We start from the raw sequence: 11,258 nt of genomic DNA on the forward strand, positions 1-11,258 counted from the left end.
TCAATGTTGTGCTAACATACACTGATCAGTCAACAGAAGTATAACAACATCATCGAAAAACAACCCTGGTCTTCAATAAGTATAGAAGATTTTAAAATTTCATTCAATGCACTTAAACATATTTCGACATAAAATACTGAGACTTAAAAATGATAACTGATTACCATATATGAAGACGTAAGTTTAACTGCGAAAATAACTTTTTTTGGTAACCATTTAAAATATTTGACTGATAAATGCACCTATGTTACTTTGATATATTGAACCCATATAGTGATAGCCTGCCATTTTCATGCAAATGTTACCTGCTATTCGTATGGTAGCCTAAAAGTATCCTATAATAATAAATAATAGCTGTTTCAGCGTTATTAGGCCGTAGGCCTGTCGCCGATTCTTAACATCGCAGAAACATTCACAGCTTGTTGCGGTCTCGAACTCGCAACTCACTGCTACAATTCTGCTATGCTTAAACGCCCGGCCTCCTCGCCGATTCTGACCAGAAACTGGCGCACAGAGCTGGGATCGAACCCGCGCCTCTCTGCGCCAATCTTGGTACTCTGAACTTTAACCACTGGGCCACCCTGATTAATCTTATAATATAAAATCTCTAAAAAAATTGAGTTAGTCATGTTATCCAAATAGTGACAATCTTTTTGCTTGTAGCACTGAAACGCCTTAATTTTACCGGGCCTAAATGTGTCAGGATGACCCACACAATGGCTAAGATTACATCGCTGTTAGGACGAAGGCTTCCTCATTTTTATAGGATCGCACGTGTACGTGTAACTTTAGGCCAAGAAGCGTTGCCAATAAATCACTTATAGATTTAAAAGTCATAGGCTGAAAATTATGGTAATAGTGGTAGTAAAATCATTGATGAATAACGATGGTAAATGATGGTAAAAGTCGTAATTAATTCAAGCGATGATTATCGCGCGATGATAAATTAAGTTTGTTAGGTAATCGTATAGTAAATACTATAAATCAGTAGATTAAAAAATATAACTTAGTACTCACTGCAGTGAGTGACAGAGAGCGCATTTTCTCGTCGACGAAAACTTGAGGTCACGGACGGACGGACGGACAGACAGACAGACAGACTGACAAACGGACATGGCGAGCACAATAATGCATTTTTTCCATAAATGAGAAAATGCGCTAAAAAGGCATAAATTTAAAGTACGGAGTTAAAAATGACGACGAAAACAACGACATTATCCTGACGCAATTCTGACACCACAAGATATGAACAACAAGACGTTCGACGAGAAGTTTCTCCGTATAGATAATACCTGACGTTTGAAGTCCCGTTAATCTCGAATCCCGTTTCCTCTGAAGTGATTTTCTCAAAATAAACTCATAATAAATTAAGAGAGACTCGTTCAAACCAAAATTCAGCAAGGAACCTTTATGTGACTCCCGTTTTTCAATTTAATGGGAACCTGAATTTCTCATTTTTAAATAAAGTTCCTTAAAAAAATGAATTCTAAAAAATTTTTTAATCCAACAGCCGCCGCTCTTTGTTCGTTTAGATTTGTTCTCAAAATTTGTAATCTTTATTATTCTCATTTTCAAAAAGGTAATCAAAACATTATAAAGGTCATCAAAAGTGTAAGAAACCAACTTCCGGAAATTTTTATCGCAACTTCAAGTGACCAACTGTTGAAATTTTGCTCACAGAAGGTGTCAAGTGATTGTCTAAATTGAAGATCAAATAACAACAATTTAACTATACCTACTCAGCAACGGCCGGTCACGTTCTCTTTGGACATGCCGCTTACACTGGATGCCCAGCAAACACTGAATCATTCGCTCAATCTTATGATCCTCATTAGCAGTAAAACTGTCGAAAACGTTCGCGAACTGAACTGTCGTTCATTTTCCAATTCCCCTCGGAATCGGGGAATGTTTTCAATTCATACAAACTAGATTTTTTTTCGAAAGATCAAAAGTTATGATTGTATGACTAGATCACATATATGGGTATAGAATTTATGTTAGAGGTTTAGTCAGTTGTAAGGATCTTATCGATGACGTCATTAAAGTTGGTGGCAATTTCGATTTGACGTCTAGGAGCTCCAGTTGGATGCATATGAGCTGCGGTTCAATGTCAAGGAGAACCATATTGCACATCGAGAAGCTTCGGTTCGACATCGAAGAGCCCCATTGGACGTCGAAGAGCTCCGGTTTAACGTCGATGAGCCACATTGGGCGTCGAGGAGCTCCGGTTCGACGTCGAAGAGCCCCATTGGGCGTCGAGGAGCTCCGGTTCGACGTCGAAGAGCCCCATTAGACGTCGAGGAGCTCCGGTTCGACATCGAAGAGCCCCATTGGGCGTCGAGGAGCTCCGGTTCGACGTGGAAGAGCCCCATTGGACGTCGAGGAGCTCCGGTTCGACGTCGAAGAGCCCCATTGGGCGTCGAGGAGCTCCGGTTGGAGCAGCAGTTCTGCAAATCTTATCGCGCGCGGCGTCCTGCGAGGGAAAACTTGCCACAACGTGTCAGTGTTGAACAGCAAGTGACCACACCTACAGGTTGCTTAAAAAGTGTTGAGCGAACCTACCAGGCATCTGGCGTTGAAAATCATGTATAAAACGTTTCAACAAAATCAACCCGCAAACAACGTCGTTTCGACGTCAGTTGCCTGGAAGGAAGCAGTATAATTTTGTTTAAAGTCGCAAGAAGGTAGTGGACTAAATAGGTCTTATATTATACACAAGATTCAGCTAGGGTAAGGGTTAATTTATTAGCTGAGGATAAATGAAGGACAACTATCAGGACGGAACGTAAATCATTAAAGAAATTAGGAAGAGAATATTCTGAAGCTTTCAGTCACTGCTCATAACGATTTCAAAATGCACAAGTAGAAGTAATTTTTTTCATTTTGGAGCCAACTAAATCTTAATGTGCGTTCGACTGACAAAATAACACGGAATAATCGTGCCAAAATTAGACCACCGCTTATTTCAGTACATGAATAAAAAATCGTTAATTTTATTTTTCCTTGATGAAGGAAGGTAATGATGTTATTAATTTTCCCCCAGGTAAACGAGCCTTTTTGTCTTCAGCTTTCACTGGAGTGCGATGCAGTTCTGACACAAGCCCTCCAGTCTTCAGAAATAATCTATAAATTCTGGAATAATGTGCAAACAACTAAAAAATATTTAAACGTAATGCTATTTGAAAGAAAATTAATTATATTCATTTTCCTTAATTTTTGGAATATAGTCACTCCAGCACAACACGCGTGGGGGAACTACACACACTTTTTAAAACAACAAAATGGGAGGAACGAAGATCTGTATTTTATTGACACCCGTCATCCCGTGAATAATCTAATTGCAAACAATCTCAGCTCAAACATCAAGGAACAAAAATCAAAATCAAGCCTCAGAGCAGTAAACTTCACAGAAATTCAAAACGAACATTTGAGTGGAGATCCAAATGTGGACCCATCACCTTACAGTCTGAGGGCTAAGAACAGCGGTCGCGTGAAGAGGCAAACACCAGTCCTCGGTAATCCAGTAATTAGCGTGGGATCTTCATCCCCGGAGTGGGGAATTTCCTATAATAACGATTCGTCAGAACCTCCGCAAGGAAGCACAGGCTGGAGAAATTCAGATGATTACGAAACGTCAAAAAGCGGAAGCACAGGCTGGAGAAATTCAGATGATTACGAAACGTCAAAAAGCGGAAGTACAGGCAGGAGAAATTCAGATGATTACGATTCATCAGGAAGCGGAAGCATGGATTGGGAAAATTTCGATGATTATTGGGAAATCGATGATTATTATTCATCAGAACCTCCATTCGGAAGTACAGGCAGGAGAAATTCAGATGATTACGATTCATCAGAACCTCCACTCGGAAGCACAGGCGGGAGAAATTCAGGTGATTATGATTCATCAGAACCACAACTCGGAGGCTTGTCTTCACCAGAACCCATCGGGCCTCTACCGGACCACGCATCTGATAAGTTCTACGCGATCTGCAGCAAGCTCAGGAAGGCCGTTAGATTCGGGGCATCGGAGATACGGATCTGTGATGGCAGTGGGCATTACCGTCCATGCATTAAGTGGAATCATGAAAACAAGGTACGTGGTGATGAAATTTCTTGTATGTTATTCAAAGTTAGATCATTCGCTTGTCTAATTGAAAATGATGTCGAATTAATGAAAACCTTTCTTCCCTCCAAACCCAAAAATTAATTTTTAAGGCTAGTATTTTGTGCACTATATACGAACGAATTATCGCACGTTTTCGAAGGTCAAACGACTCGTCTTACATCGTTTATCATAAATTTTATAAGCTGTCTTGACGACAATTTTATATTCAACGAACTGCGAGCCTTGTCAGCAAACATGTTCAATCTCAAAATTCAATTATTCTTCCATTGGTTGGTACAATCAAAAATAAAAACAGCTTCCACAACGAAAAATTGTTCATCTATTACATCAAAAATAAAAACAGCTTCCACAACGAAAAATTGTTCATCTATTACATCTATATTTTCAATTTTCCCTATCGCCCAGACCTGGACGGACGCGCACAGACACTGTCGCCAACTGGACGGGTTTCTTCTGGACTACGACGTCCTGGACTCAGCGACGACAGGTGAGCTGGGGCCATACTTTCAAAATTCGCTAAGTGAACGTAAGGTACTTACGCTCTATTTTCTTGTCTATGATTGGTGGATTATGCTTGAAAGTCAGTCAATGATTGGCTGATGAACTTACGATCTCTTAACTTTTTTCTGAAAGTATAGGTCCTGATGATGAAGCCAAACTTCAGCGCCTAAATTCCAGAAAGATTAATTAAAATGAACAAAGAAATACCAAAATAATTTCTCATCTATCTATAAACTAAATGAATGAAACATTAACACAGTTAATAGAGAAGTACAAATTTTATGTTGATAAAATCCTCGAGTATTAAAACTTGTTTAACGTCTGAAGTGAGGAAAAAATTATTTATATATAAATTACCGTTGTAGATTTCATCACGATGGTGTAACTGCATGGGTGGCCATGCGTTCACATCGGTCATTAGATGTTTAGTCATTTATCGGTCAATAGATGTTTAGCAAAAGCATAAAAGATGAAGTGTTTTTAATGCACTTCACAGTTTTAAAATTTACTGAAGATATATTTTTGAAATATCGAATAAAAAATTCTCAAACAGCATGAAAATTCTAACTGATTGCCTCCAAAAAAGAACTGAGAAGTCAAACATTTTCTACCACACATTTAAATATTTGCTAACCATTTATGATGCATGGATACACATTAACCATATAGTACTGACGCAAAACTTCTGTGAAAATGTTATCTGTTATTTGTATAGTAGTATCATTACCATACAAATAACAGATTAATGTGATTAATATCATTAATGTGAAGAGGAAAAATATTTTCATTCAAATTTCAGATAAATTATGCATCGAATTTCAATTGTTGAATCTATATACCGAAGTCATCACTTAGAACCAGACTAGATTTGAATTTAGTGATAATTTATTTAATTAAATTCAATCGTATACTCTAACGAAGAAGGCCTGTGGGGGGAAATACAAACCCTTATTTATATGAACCTGCAAATTACTTTAACAAAATTCAGCACGAGCAAGGGAACTACTGATTATATCTTGACATTATAGATATAAAATAACAATTGCGGTCAGACATGAGTCCATGTCAGCTTTCTTCCATTTCATTTAATGTAGCGTCCTGGGTATATATGAGTACATGTCAGCTTAAATTTCTTCCATTTCAGTTAATGTCGCGTCCTGGGTATATATGAGTACATGTCAGCTTAAATTTCTTCCATTTCAGTTAATGTCGCGTCCTGGGTATATATGAGTACATGTCAGCTTTCTTCCATTTCAGTTAATGTCGCGTCCTGGGTATATATGAGTACATGTCAGCTTTCTTCCATTTCAGTTAATGCCGCGTCCTGGGTATATATGAGTACATGTCAGCTTTCTTCCATTTCAGTTAATGCCGCGTCCTGGGTATAGATGAAGATGATTACATGTCAGTTTTTCAGTTAATGTCGCGCACTGGGTATAGATGAAGATGAGTACATGTCAGTTTTCTTCCATTTCAGTTAATGTAGCGGCCTGGGTATAAATGAGTACATGTCAGTTTTCTTTTCTATCAGTAAATGCAAGTGTGCCCGGATACGAAGGCCGCGTGCTGAGTGTATCTGAGTACCTACAGCACCAACTGGATGGTCACAGCTCCCACATGTGGACCGCATTGACCCGACGCGGGGGACATTATCAGTGGTTCACAACCGTGCCGCGTGAGTCTAACTATGCTGTACCCGCCTATATTTTACCTCATAATTGTGAAAAATAATCGTGTAATAATTTACAAATTTGAGTCCACCGAAAATATTGTATCCACGAAATTGGAATATTGTCACGAAAATATTGTGTCCATTGCTGTGCATGAAATGCACAATAATTCTATGCATTGTTCCCTGCACAATTATTTTATGCATGACCGTGAGCTTCCGCCATGTGGCATGAGCATGAGCTTGTGGAATGACCATGAGCTTGTGGTATGTGCATGAGCTTGTGGCATGACCATGAGCTTGTGGCATGAGCATGAGCTTGTGGCATGACCATGAGCTTGTGGCATGACCATGAGCTTGTGGCATGACCATGAGCTTGTGGCATGATCATGAGCTTGTGGCATGACCATGAGCTTGTGGCATGACCGTAACTCGGATGGTCGGGTTTATCTTATTTTTCGGGATGTGCTTTCGGCGCATCCTGTCAAAATCTTAAGCATCTCTCTATGTACTTATACGTGCAACAATTCATAGTGAAGCCTTGTTTTTAACATACGAGTATATTGATATCATAGAAATAATAGGCTTATTTTAAGGGCTAAGAATTTCTGGATTCTGAATGTTCCAGCTTTGAATCAAAAGAGTGGGGCATCAGCCCGAACCTTGCTTAAGGTACAAAAAATTTCTCGTCTATAATTGGTGAGTTTTAATTGAAACGCCGTCAGTGATTGATTGGCACAAAGTCATAACTATTTTTGATAGCTAATGATACTATACCTTATTAGCATGCATTTCGTCCGTGCGAAAGGATTTACCACACAAACTATGAAAGGAAGTTAACTTTATAGATAGATTTTACTTAGAAATTGATGTTTTTCAATGAAAAGATTACCTTTGCATTTGAAGAGAGACACTCAGTCCTGTTCCTACTGAAAAGTAGCTTTGAGATTCCAGCCTCGGCAACAAACGACTTAAGACGAACCCATAAATTTTAAGCTGTATCTCGTCGTTTATTTAAAGCGTTTATCAAAAAAACTTCTAACAGACGGATCTTTCTGAACTTCGTACACAATATATAAATCGCTGTAAGAAAAACATTTTGCTGGTACGATTTTTTTATAGTTTTATAAATTTATTCCTTCGAAACTTTTATAAATTTATATTTTATATTTTTCCCTTCGAGAAACTTTTATAAATTTATCTCCTCTTCGGAATTACGAACGACAACATCGAGGACACATCTTTGATTCGTAAAGAGAATAGCGGCCAAATAGAAGCCCTTATTCGATTTATTTAAGACGACTTTTTACACTTTCCCCTCATTTTCTTCAGTTTTTATCATCTAAACAATATAATCAGCGAAAAGTGCTTTTAGAGTCCTTTTTAGGTCTCCTGTGAACAAGTCACGAAAAGTACAAGAACCGGCGACAGGCCACATCAGGCCTACTCTTAATTAATTAATTAAGTGCTGTCATCACTATGTTATGTTATTATAAGTGAAATGGATTAAAAAAGAAGTAAAGGCTGGAAAATTTGCTGGATAATGTATCTCCAGCTTTCCTATCGCATATTTCTCGTATTGAGGGTACCATCCTACGCACCACTACTCATTGTTATCCAATTTAACGCGAATAATATCCTATAAATACAATTTTTATTGCAGAAATATTTGTGAATAATGATAAAAAATGTTCATTTTATATAAATTTGCAATTGCTTCTTGCTAAAACTAAAGTACGCACTTGCACATGGTTAGTTTTATGCGTTTTACGCGCCTTTTCCCCAGCTACAAAATAGGCTAAAAAATCGGAAAAGCCTAATTTTTCGATTTGAGGCGAGACCCCCTCCATAAAGAGAAATAAAATACTAAATAAATTTACAATAGACTCCTTGGAAACGTAATTTGCTAGCATTTTCTGTTTCTAAATTATTGGTTTTGTGCTCTAGTCAAATTAATTATGGGTGCATTGATATGACCGTTAATGAACAAGTTATTTTTTACATGAACTTGTTGAACTTAACTCGCTCAGAAACTTATTAAAGATTTACAAGAAGAACATAACTGGCGATGCCATTAAAAGTTCAAGCCATCGATGAACATCGTAGAACTTAAACAGACACTGTAAGTTGTAATATGAATATAATGAATATATGAAGTGAATGAATAAGCAAGCCTGATGAGCCGAGTTAAAGACTGCAGCTGAGAAATCAAAATGTCGCATTTTAAAATTACTTTAATTCAGTTAATTCTGTTAATTATTTGGCTTCGTGTATTTTCTTCAGAGATTCGATTTATTGTTCACCATTTCAAAAGTGCATCCGAAAGGTACTCTTTGAAAGTGTGGGTTAAATTTGCGTTCACTATTAGTTTGCATTTATTTCTATACGCTGCAGACATTAGCAACTTATAAAATTTATATTTCAAAGATTTTAAGGGAAAAATGGAAGGCGTGCATCTGCAAAATTTCAAAACAAAGGTTAAATAACGTTGATTCAACGAAACAACACATAATTTACACTGATTCAACGAAAAAACGTCTAATTAACGTCGATTAAACCAAACAACATTTAAGTAAAGATGATTCAACGAAACAATGTCACATCCACATCGATTCAGCGAAACAACGTCTAATTAACGTTGACAAAACATCAAATGTCTGGTCTTATGGCTCTCTCATTCTAAAGCTAACAACTTTCATCTTTTTTTACCGAGCCAGGCTTAGCTTCGTTCCAGGGCTCGGATGCGAGAATTATTGTCACGGGTCCGCACTCGTCCCACTGTGCAGCTTTTTCTGTTTCCGATGCGTATTTCAGCACGTGTCCATGTGCTTATGAGCTGCCTTCTGCATGCATCATTCATCAGCAGCGTCGTCTAAAAGATGAGTGATAACGTCCATATTTGTTATGTATATAACGGTCTAAACAGATACAGTAAGTTTTCTACTTAAAATGATTGGTTATTATTGGTTTAGGCCTTTATGCAATCGGCATATCAATTAGTGATCTTGGACCATACAACTTCTAATTGCGCATTACGTATGCCATATATGAATTATGCATGCTAAATTATAAAAAGAATCTAGTAATACGAGGAGTGATACTTAAAATCCCCTCAAGCTTTGACAGCGTCGTGGGGCGCTTGTTCGTTCACATCTTTTAATTCTTTCAATTCCCGCAGTTATCGCAGTTCCCTCACTTCCTTCAGTTCCCTCAGTTCCTTTACTTCCCTCAGTTCCTTTACTTCCCTCACTTCCTTTAGTTCCCTCACTTCCTTCAGTTCCCTCAGTTCCTTTAGTTCCCTCAGTTCCTTTAGTTCCCTCAGTTCCTTTAGTTCCCTCAGTTCCTTCACTTTCCTCAGCCACTGAGACGGAGACCAGCGAAGTGGAGCTGCGTGTCTCCTCCAGCGGGCGCACTCAGGCCTGGATGAATGTCCCTACAACAGAATTTCTGGAACTCACTCTAACTTGCGACTTCTATAAAAAAAGCAGCGGGGAGAAGATCTCGAGTAAAGATATGGGGATCTTCTGGAAGAAGGTGAGCAAGCAGATTTAGGAAAATTCATAAGTGGTGTTTGTGTGGGAAGATTTTCTTCAGTAGTTTTTGGTAGGAATTCATCGGGTTTAAAACGCGAGATCCAGCTCAGCATTTGTTGTCTAGAGTTTTTTGGTTGAGCCTATCAGAAAGTTGTGTGTGATCAGGAAGTCATTGCTTTGAAGATTGCGCTAATGTGTTTTTCCCGGTCATGTTTTCTCCAGCCCAGAAAAAATCAGAAATATAGCGTACGAAATGGTGTTTTTCTCACTAAAATTCATCAATTCATCGTAATCAGGCTTAAAACGTGATTAAGTAAGGCTACCACACAAATATAAATCTAAATTTCTGCTATCTTAAAATGTGCATTGTGCAATCAACAAAAATATTATACACCGTTTTATCTCTCTAGGATGGCGTGTACCTAGGGATTACATCGAGAACCATCCAGCCGTCGGCTTTGAAAGTCACCACCCAGCACCGACTTCTGCCCGCAAACCTAACACATAAGGACATGATGCCACTCCGACAAGGAACGTACTCGTGTGAGACGTGGAGTCATCGTGACTTATATGCATTTTTATTGACATGAAATTATAGTATTTATGCTCGAGCGATCTTTACACGAGCTTATATGAAACAGCCTAAATTAACTTCGTTGTGCTATCAGCATTGCCGTAAATTATGAACGCGTATGGTCAATAAAGGTTATTAGGAAGAAAACAACCAATTTGATAATAGAGTAAAATTTCGAATAATAATTAGTAGTATGTCGCTCGCTGATTAAAAAATGTCGAGAAGGGGAAGCGGAGGAGGGTAAGTGTGCAGCCAGACGTAGGATGTGCCAGACGTTAGAAGGCAGAGCCTAGCCGAGAAATTTTAACCGCGTGAGGCCGTTTGGGCTCGATGCTGCGTTCAGCGACCGCTCCACCCGACTCTTAAGGCCATTGTGTTACGGATGCTTATAATTCTCATGCGCGCAAAATTGTTCATCATCAGAGCTTTGCCTTCAATAGACTGTCCGGTATTTAGATTTCTGTTATTTTTGTTTATTTTAGATTTTCTCCATTAATTGTACTTATAATCTTCAGAATATTTAGCTGGTCTCCTGAGAGTTTCCGATGTAGATATTATATGGCGAATTTATTTGGCGATTTCTTTCCCGTTAAATTCTTCATCATCTCAAGTTGATATACGTTCAGATTTAGCTAAACACTTTTGTCGAATAAATTTGAAAATGTTGTACTATATTCAGAAAGAAGATGCAATTCTCTTATGATGATTAATTCGTCAATAACTGGTCATGAATTATGTTCTCTCAAATGATAAAACACACAAAAAAAATAATTGACTCCGAGTTTACGCTAAACTTCAAAACCAAATACTGACGTGACACATACCATGATCATAACATTTTACTATATTTGAAAA

At 38.1% G+C, this 11,258-nt stretch overlaps 1 protein-coding gene across 1 annotated transcript; it reads left to right on the forward strand.

Moving 5' to 3' along the window:
• Window positions 1-3,165: 3,165 nt before the first annotated feature.
• On the forward strand, window positions 3,166-10,384 carry LOC108672552 (the record flags this gene model as incomplete). Its single annotated transcript, XM_047883199.1, is given in 6 exon segments — window positions 3,166-4,093; window positions 4,532-4,613; window positions 6,159-6,302; window positions 9,083-9,175; window positions 9,655-9,830; window positions 10,240-10,384. Coding segments are annotated over 6 exon segments (1,561 nt in total), but the record flags the coding sequence as incomplete, so codon positions are not given.
• Window positions 10,385-11,258: the final 874 nt, after the last annotated feature.

Source organism: Hyalella azteca, unplaced genomic scaffold (assembly GCF_000764305.2).
Source record: "Hyalella azteca isolate HAZT.00-mixed unplaced genomic scaffold, Hazt_2.0.2 contig12231, whole genome shotgun sequence".
In the NCBI taxonomy this organism is placed as follows: domain Eukaryota; kingdom Metazoa; phylum Arthropoda; class Malacostraca; order Amphipoda; family Hyalellidae; genus Hyalella; species Hyalella azteca.